Source organism: Lepus europaeus, chromosome 7, assembly GCF_033115175.1.
Source record: "Lepus europaeus isolate LE1 chromosome 7, mLepTim1.pri, whole genome shotgun sequence".
In the NCBI taxonomy this organism is placed as follows: domain Eukaryota; kingdom Metazoa; phylum Chordata; class Mammalia; order Lagomorpha; family Leporidae; genus Lepus; species Lepus europaeus.
The window spans coordinates 114,448,569-114,457,828 of record NC_084833.1 but is presented as its reverse complement, the minus strand read 5'-3'; the positions used below and the strand labels follow the sequence as shown (position 1 = coordinate 114,457,828).

The 9,260-nt window shown below is 45.2% G+C and overlaps 1 protein-coding gene across 2 annotated transcripts; it reads right to left on the bottom strand.

The window, feature by feature from the left end:
• Positions 1-1,397: 1,397 nt before the first annotated feature.
• On the bottom strand, positions 1,398-8,669 carry LOC133764770 (acrosomal protein SP-10-like). 2 transcript variants are annotated; one of them, XM_062198455.1, is made up of 5 exons: positions 8,618-8,669; positions 6,293-6,361; positions 5,948-6,235; positions 4,187-4,303; positions 1,398-1,522 (listed from the first exon to the last, which is right to left on the bottom strand). In XM_062198455.1, exons 1-5 carry the CDS (start codon positions 8,667-8,669, stop codon positions 1,398-1,400), a joined length of 651 nt encoding a protein of 216 aa, XP_062054439.1. The 2 variants fall into 2 exon arrangements, with proteins under 2 accessions (XP_062054439.1, XP_062054438.1); XM_062198454.1 differs by having other exon boundaries at positions 5,948-6,361.
• Between the last annotated feature and the right edge of the window lie 591 nt (positions 8,670-9,260).

Here is a 9,260-nt window from a genome sequence, read left to right as displayed (position 1 = left end):
TGAGGCACAAACGTACACATCTCACCTACTGTTATTAGGGGTAACTTATTCTTAATTCTTTTGAAAGAACTTCCAAATAGTCATTAATTTTTTAAAATAATTTGATAACATAGATAAAGAGCTCTCATCCACTGGTTCACTCCTCAATGGCCCACAATGACTGGGACTGGGCCAGGCTGAAGCTGGGAACCAGGAACTCAATGCAGGTCTCCCACCGGTGTGACAGGGCCCCAAATACTTCAGCCACTAGTGCTGCACCACAGAATCTGCATTAGAATCAGGAGGCAGGCACTGAACCCAGGCACCTTGAAATGAGATATGGGTATCTTAACTCCTAGGCCAAACAGCTAAACATCTAAGACCATGCGGCTGAGCTCAGGAGCCTTTCAACAGAGGTATTAGGAGCCCTGCCTGGAAGGAGCTGGGCTTGGGCAGGAGGATAGGATTAGTTTCTGGCTATGTGAGAGAAGAGATCAGATTGAGATTCTATAGATTGGGTTTTGAAATCTGGTTCTGGCTGTCGCTAGCTCTTGTAAACTTGGTAAACTTGGAACATGGAGCATGAAAAAATAAACATCTTTGTGTCACATTTCCTTATTTATAAAATAAGTATAATATTGTCTTTTCTAGCTACCCATCAGAGCTCTTTTCTGAGGATCCAATGGGGCCATCATATGTGAAAACGTCTTAAGGTGAGAGACCGTTTATTATTTCCACTTATATTCCTTTATGCTGCGCAGATGATCTGGTAACATACACGAAAGAGACTTAATCACTATGAACTGCTGGGTATTTATATAGCAAATAAGTAAAGTGAAATAATTTTATCATTATCATTATGTTGTAAACTATTAATGAGTAAAAACTCATGAGCCAAGAAAGGGTTGAGGTTTGCATATCATAATAAGTGGAAGGGGAAATACTGTAAGACAACCGGAAGGAGATGTCAGAGAAAAGTACTTACGACGTTGTTTAAGCATTGTAAAAGATAATACATACCCTGCACTCCTCTTTTGTTGCTGTCCTAGGTGACCACTTCACTCTCACAAAAGTAGAATGGTAACAAAATGCACCCATTTTAGTGTGTGGGGTGGAAGGAAGCTCAGGCTGACCCAGCCACCGAACTGATGGGAGTAAGTCTTTCTGGAGCCTGTGGTTCTTTAATCATGTAGAATTTATTTAAAAAGTAAATCCGGTATTGTGAGAGGGGGAGAAGGGAAGATAGGACAGAGAAGAACAGGAAAGGAGAGATATTTGGAAGCATCCTGTCTGAGGCTCAGGCAGAGAGAGATGTGATTATCTGTTGACTGAGGAAGAAACAAAATATAAATGAGCTGAGTAGGGCGATGAAGGCCTCGTGCTGCCTGAGTCAGAGCAAGCAACAAGGGCATAGGCTTCTAGACCTTGTTGCAGAAAGATTGATTCCGGCAGCATGTAATTTGCATTCTGATTCCGCGGGAGTAGAGGTTCACAGATGAACAAAAGTTCTCACACCCTTGAACCATGAGTTGGAGATTTCCACCTGAAAGGAGAAGAGACAGACTGTGTGAGCAGAAGGCTTCCTCCTGCAAATGAAGCCGTTATCCATAGTCCCCATGTCACCACGCAGGGATGGCCAAGACCTCCACTTAGATATTCTTCCTGCACTTCCCTTCTGTCTGTCTCCTCTAGGACCTTTCTCCCATGGGTTTCCCATTCCTTTCTTTAATGTCTTCTTCTCCATGGTCTCCACTTTCATTTATAAACATGTTCAAGTTCCTTCAAACTCAAAAATATTCTTGGACTATGCTACTGTCCTACCTCTCCCCCCATGCCTCTCCAGAGAGCTGGCTACCCTCACCTTAACTTCCTTCCCATTCACATGTTGGCCCCTAGTACTCTGAATCAACACCCCACTGTGCTGAAACTTCCCTCTCAAAGGTCACTTTAGGTCTACCCATCGAATTCTATGCCCTTTCTCGGGACTCTTCTTGGCCACGCACATGGTGCTGTTGACTGTGCCCTTTCTTTTCTTGACTCTGTCTCTGACATGATCTTTCCTAGTATTCTGTCTACTCCTCTGGGGATATTTACTCTGTCCTCTCAAGTTCAATTCTCCCATTTCCAACTAACTGAATGTCATCTCCATGGTGCTAAGGACATCTAAAACTGTTTCCAAAATGAAACTCATTGGCTTCCTCTTCAAATTGGCTCGTTTTCATTGTATATGTGTGTACCACCTTCTCCAAACCTCTGTCAGTTGATGCCTGAATTCCGTTCCCAGAGATCCTGATTGTTTTGATGCAGCCAGAGCATTAGGATCTTTTAAAAGCTGCTCAGGTACAGCCACTGAACAATCTGTAAATATCCCCCAAAGCCTTTCTTTCTGTTTTAAAAGATTATTTGTTCATTTGAAAGGCAGAACAACAGAGAGATGGGGAAGGAGGGGGGGGGAGGAGGAAGGAAGGAACAGGGTGGGGGAGGAGCTGAGAGAGAGAGAGAGAGAGAGAGAGAGAGAGAGGGAGAGAGAAAGGCTATAGGAATTGGCTCACACATATTCTGGAGGTTAACTCCCAAGATCTGCAATCAGCAAACTGGAGTCTGAGGGGAGGAGAAGGCAAATGTCACAGCTTGCAGACTGGAAGATTGCATTTCAAACAAGAGACCATCAACTACAAGGAGAGTCAGAAAGTGTGGTTCATAGGATGAAAGTAACTGAGATCTCTTACTTTATTATTTTTAAGTTTTGAAATATTTATTTGAAAGGCAGAGAGACAGAGAGAGAGACAGAGAGAGAGACAGAGATCTTCTACCTTCTGGCTCATTCTCCAAATGCCTGGATAGCCAGAGCTGGATCAGGCTGAAGCCAAGAGCCTGGAACCCAATCCAAGTCTGCCATTCGGGTGGCAGGGGCCCAGGTACTTGTGCCATCATCATCTGCTGGCTCCCAGGGTATGCATTAGCAGGAAGCTGGAATTAGAGTGGAGCTGGGGTTCTAACCCAGGCACGCCAGTATCAGATGTGGGCATCTTTTTTTTTTAAGACTTATTTGAAAGTAACAGAGAGAGAGGGATACACATACACACACAGATCTTCCATCTGTTAATTCATTCCCCAAATGGCTGTACCGGTGGGGGCTGGGCCAGCCAAGAATCCTGGAGCCTGGAACTCCATCTGGGTCTTCCACATGGATGGCAGGGGCTCAAGTATTTGAGCCATCTTCCACTGCTTTCCCAGGTACATTAGCAGGAAGCTGGATTTGAAGTGTAGTGCTGGAGTCACAGTGGGAGATTGGCATTGCAGTTGCCAGCTTATGCTGTGCCATAGTGGCTGCCCCAAAGATTTATTTCTTTGAAAGGCAGAATTACAGAGAGAGAGGGAGACACACACACACACACACAGATCTTCCATCTGCTGGCTACAACATCTGGGGGTAAGTCAGTCTGAAACCTGGAGCCAGAAACCCCATCCTGGTCACCCAAATGGGAGGTAGGTGCCCAAGAACTTAAGCCATCTTCTGCTGCCAAGCAGTGTCTTAACCACTGCTCCAAACACCACACCCCCCCCCCAAGATGTCTTATTGTAGAAATGAGGAGTGTAAGGGTAGAGAAGTATAGGAATATACACAGACAAGTCTGACCACCTGTGAGTGTAGATTTGTTGACCATTGCTTATTACTTTATTCAGTCAATATTTATTCATCCAATATTTACTAAATGCATGGACATTGTGCTAGGTGCTAGGAACATGTAGCCATGAAGGACAAGATAGAAACAGTCCTGAGCTTACAGTCACGGTCTCAGTGCCTCAAAAGGCAAGTCACATGTTTCATTAAAGGGGAGAGAGGGCCAGTCTCCTTGCCTCCTTTCAGAAAATCTTAGACCTGCTGGGAAGGGCCTCTGCTTCTCCATAAGTACCTAAGATTCCACTCTTTTTTTTTTTAAGATTTATTTTATTTATTTGAATGAGTTACACAGAGAGGCAGAGGCAGAGAGAGAGGTCTTCCATCTGCTGGTTCACTCCCCAGACAGCCGCAAGGACTGGAGCTGTGCTGATAGGATTCTGCTCTTAATCTCTGAAAGATAAGAGTGATTCTCCAAGTCCCTTGATCCCTCCTTAGGCCCTGTCATGCTACTGCCCCCTAGCAGTTCTTAAGTTGCTTGATGTATTCTCTGACAAAAAATTGCCTCATGAAGTCCCCACATACCTTCAAAGATCTTCTTTAGCATACACTGCTGGGAATTCTGAGTGGTGCAGACTCCCTCTCCATGAAGACATTCTCCTTCATCAGTCATGAAAGAACATGTGTGGCAATCTACTAGACCTGAAAATTTTAAGATATGCGTGATGACATTTCTTTATGGGCCAGGTGTGAGTCACACATCTGGGGAGGCATGAAGGACAGTAGATAGCCTGGATCCAACACACTGATTTCTTGATCCTTGTTAGGGACCTGAGACCCTGTGTCTCTTGGTGCATATTCTTTTTTTGGTGTCAGGGAAACTCCTTATTCTCACTGCTTGGTCTATGGCTGTCATTGCTGATGAATCTCAAATTTGTCTAATACTGACTTACTCCAACCCATACCCCAATGGCTTCCTAGACATCTATGATTCTGTCATGTCTGACTTAATAGGAACAATGCATTGTGTGACTGGCTCCTACCCACAAGGCACAAACACTTTAAAGAGTCAAATTTGATTAATTAGTTAGCTATGTTTGAATGTTCTAGCTCTGCAAACCCTGTAACAAGTGTGCAATACTCTCCATACTCAAACAGACCTTACTGAAGGTTACTGGAGCTATTCTCTGTAAAATGCTTCTATATTGCCTCATTTACTACCTCAACTGCTCATCTAGCTCAGGGAACATAGAGAAGTAGAAAGAGTATGGGCTTTAGAAAGCACTAGGTTTATATCCAAGATCTACCTCTTTCTATGCACGTGACATTTGGAATATGACTTTAGCCTCAGTTCTGTCATCTGAAAAATTATAATAAAAGTGCTGTGTAACCAGGTGAAATATGAAGCATTTATGTCTAGTAATAGCTGAGGCATCAAACTTGGGTCTTGTTTTCCTTTCTCGAATACCCTCTTTTAAGTAAGAGCCAGAAGACTGCAACTGTCCTGGGAACTTATTTCTGGATGTAACAGGCAAAACCATCTGCATGCTTCATATGTTCAAAAAAGAAAAGATAAAGAAAGAACCAGCAGCTGCAGTGCTAGAACTCTATGGGGTCTGCACACAACGTCTTCACACAGTCTAAGAGGCAGGTTTAGATGAAAGCTAACAAAGGTTAGTCTTCAGAACTCTGCACTTCCCCGAGCCCCTTCCAGGGGGGTCATGGGCATATGTATCCATAATTTCTTGTGGGGAGTGGAGTTGGAGGCACTACTGGCATTTTGGCTTTGAGCTAGTTTTCTTATTTATTTTTTTTTAATTTTTATTTTTGACAGGCAGAGTGACAGTGAGAGAGAGACAGAGAGAAAGGTCTTCCTTTTGCCGTTGGTTCACCCTCCAATGGCCACTGTGGTCACCGCCAGGTGCTTCTGCTGGTCTCCCATGGGGTGCAGGGCCCAAGCACTTGGGCCACCCTCCACTGCACTCCCTGGCCACAGCAGAGAGCTGGCCTGGAAGAGGGGCAACCGGGACAGGATCGGTGCCCCGACCGGGGCTAGAACCCGGTGTGCCAGCGCCGCAAGGCAGAGGATTAGCCTAGTGAGCCGCGGCGCTGGCCTTGAGCTAGTTTTCTTAGAGAGAGGCCTTCCTCCAAATTGTTTAGCCTTCAACACCCCCTAAAACCTGGAACATGCCTCCTGGCGTCATTGTGCAGGCACCTTTGGGAGAACTGTTTGTGAAGTATTACCAGTTCTTTTTCCTGTACCACTGACCTAAAGTTGTTTTTTTCTGACTGTTCCGCACTTCCCACCTGAAGTCAAGGACTGGCACTGGTCCAAATGTGGCTCACCTGAGGATGTGCTTGCAATTGGTGCACTTGAAGGCTTTTCAGCTGAAGCCTGTTCACCCGAAGCAGCAGCCTGTTCACCCGAACCGTGTTCACCTGAAGTGACAATGGCCTGTTCACCCGAACCGTGTTCACCTGAAGCAGCGGACAGTTCACCTGAAATTTGTTCACCTGAAGGCATTTCTGCTGCAGATTTTTCACCCGAGGGCTGGTCTCCTGAAGGCTGGTCACCAGAAGTGTGCTCGCTTGTGCCATGCTCACTGGAACCATGCTCAATTAACGCGTTCTCACCTGATGTCTCATATAAAGCCTCGGCATCAGAAGGGTTTCCAAGTGGAAAGTATTCACCTGAAAGTTGATGAATCGAAGATTGATGATCCATAGAGCCAGGAGGCTCATCAGGCTGACCTGATGCTCCTGGGATGGAGAAGGAACAGAAAAGAGATGGCAGGGGTGAGGGAGAGAATTAAAGACTATGTTTCTTTAGAGAGGGGCTAGTTCAGCACACCTCGGTTTCCTGTGGGTCTAGATCAGGTACCCGAAGATAGTACAGATGCCAGGGGAAGTCAACTAAGTGCTCCAAGAGACCATGGCGGACAGAGACCACCTCTGGGATTGGAGGGAAGAGTTTGAAGATACATAATATTAACTGCACAGTTGGATCACTCAGTCTTGAGCCAAAAGTGCCCGAAGGAAAATGAACTTGCCTCCCTGCCAGCACCAGGAAGTCAATGCACTGTCGCTCATGTCACCAGCATTCTCCCACAACCCTCTCTCCAGGTCCTCAGTGAGTGAAAGGCAAGAAGAGTGAGAAGAAAGCAGTTAGTTTCCAGTGGCTGAGTAATTTTAGCCTAAATCGAGGGTGGAAGATGTTAAACTTTGGGCAGAATAAACTATAGAAGATGACAAATACCTAGTGGGCCCACAAGAATTATCAGAAGGGATTATTTTATTTGATAAGGTCGAGTTCTTTCTCATATTCAGTCCACAGTCCATATGGGTTGGGGAAAGCAGAGTTGCTATAAATTAAGATCAAAAAATTATTGGGTTAACTTCTTTGAGTTGAGATTCCTCGTGACATACTACTTACACCAACTTCATGGAGTTTTCAAGTGTTCTATAAAATAAATTGTGGAGTATCTTGTACATTATTATCTAAGGACCAAATTAATTTTGCTTTCTTTCCCCTCATCTTACACTAGGAATTGCAAGATTCTTCTGGCCAATCCCTTCCACCTGTTATCCATCTCATTAATGACTACCAGACAAATATTCTTCAAGTGTGAATTTCATTTGAATGTGAAAGAAAGCACAACTAATTGGTTCCTCTTTGATTAGACTGAGCAACCTAAAGGAGGACAAGTAGACTGCAACAGCTGAGTTACTAACCCAGCCAAAACCTAAGCGGAATCACAGGACCTTTGAGACTGAGGTAGTCTAAGAATCCTGCACTAGTTATATATCCTGGGTTCTTTGTAGTATTCATCAGTGACTTAAAAAAGATTTATTCATTTATTTGAAAGTCAGAGTTACAGAGACAGACCTCTACCTGCTGGCTTACTCCCTAAATGGCCTCAATGGCCATGGTTGGTTCAGCTTGAAGCCAGGAGTCAGGGGCTTTATCTAGGTGTCCCATGTGGAAGCAGGGGCCTAAGTGTGGGGCCATTTTCTGCTGCTTTCTCAGGTGCATTAGCAGGGAGCTGGATCAGAAGTGGAGCAGCTGGGACTTGAGCCTGGGGCTCATATAGGATGCCAGGAGCTTTACTCACTACACCACAACACAGCTCCTATCAATGACTTTCTAAGAGCAGCTTTAGAATATAACAGGTAAGATTTAATCAGGCTTTGGGGAGGTGATTATTCTAAGAACTTGTTACATAAATATCTGCTTGACTAGTTGTTCAGCAGTTAACTAAAGTTTTAACAAAGAGTTGTTTCTGATATACAAAGGAGGTTTGAAAAAGCATGTGAATTTTTTACTGGTTCTTAAGTTTGACTTACTGCTTTACCGTGTGACTGACACATACTGCCATCTGGTGGCTGTGTATCTATGTTTCTGAGCCAACTTTTCAAAGTCTAACAAAGCAAACAGCTAAGTCTCTGAGATTTCACCAATCATTCAGAGCTCATGACTTCTCTGTCTCCTGCAGGATTCAGGAGGGAACACAGCCCATATGGTTAAGAAATTCTGAAAGAGGAGATGTAGACATCTGGGTGGGTGGAACACAGCCATGTGGAGGCTTATAAAGTCTCTGACCTAAGCCCTGCTGTGTTCTGAGATAGCTTTCTGGACACATCACACCCTCATCTCTCACCTTTCCTTGACACATTACCTGCACAGGATCTCTTACACGTAGCTGGAGGGATAAATCTTCACTGTACCTCTGAACCCATGGGCCTATCCTCCCTTCTCACAGAGCACCAGATACGAATGTGGCATGGCTGAAGGAGTAGAACCAGAGCTGTGCCAGGCCAGTGGTCCCCTCCGACCATAAACTATAACTAGGAGAAATCAGCTGGTTTGGAAGCTTTCAGAGTCGGGCTTGTTGAGTTACTGTTGATTCTGAGTCAGCTTGGTGTGAGTAGCTAAGAGCTCTGTCCTCCTTCTTCAAGGACTGAAACACCTTAATGTCCCTTACACATCACCCAGAGCCTTGGTAGTAGAAGACTCACCTCTGGCGGATCCCAGCAGATAAAGACCCATAAGTAAGATACACTTGTTCATCTGGATATAGGGAGAGAGGGACCCTGGTGTAGGGCACCCTAGAGCTATGAAGAAACTGAGCAGAATTCTAGAACTGTGAGCAGAATATTAGAGCCTCAGAGACAATCCATGTTTCCTCACAACACTAACGTCTTTTCAGCCAGGCCAACCCATAATAACCAATGCAGATTTCACTAGTGAAGACTAATGGATATTTTCTATGTGTAAGATGGTGTGTTGTTGGCCGGCACCGCAGCTCACTAGGCTAATCCTCCACCTGCGGCGCCGGCACACCGGGTTCTAGTCCTGGTCGGGGCACCGGATTCTGTCCCAGTTGCCCCTCTTCCAGGCCAGCTCTCTGCTGTGGCCAGGGAGTGCAGTGGAGGATGGCCCAAGTGCTTGGGCCCTGCACCTGCATGGGAGACCAGGAGAAGCACCTGGCGGTGACCGCAGTGGCCATTGGAGGGTGAACCAACAGCAAAGGAAGACCTTTCTCCCTGTCTCTCTCTCTCACTGTCCACTGCCTGTCAAAAGAAAAAAAAAAAGATGGTGTGTTGGGTTAATCTGCCCCATCTTAAAACCAAAAACATATTTCCAAAATAATTTGTGTAC

Excerpts from the sequence above, each read along its gene's own strand:
- LOC133764770 (XM_062198454.1), bottom strand. The coding sequence starts at position 8,669 with ATGAACAAGTGTATCTTACTTATGGGTCTTTATCTGCTGGGATCCGCC. Across the intron at positions 6,362-8,617 it reads TCTGCTGGGATCCGCCAGAG|GAGCATCAGGTCAGCCTGAT; the intron begins GTGAGTCTTCTA and ends TCTCCATCCCAG. Across the intron at positions 4,304-5,947 it reads AATTGCAAGCACATCCTCAG|GTCTAGTAGATTGCCACACA; the intron begins GTGAGCCACATT and ends TAAAATTTTCAG.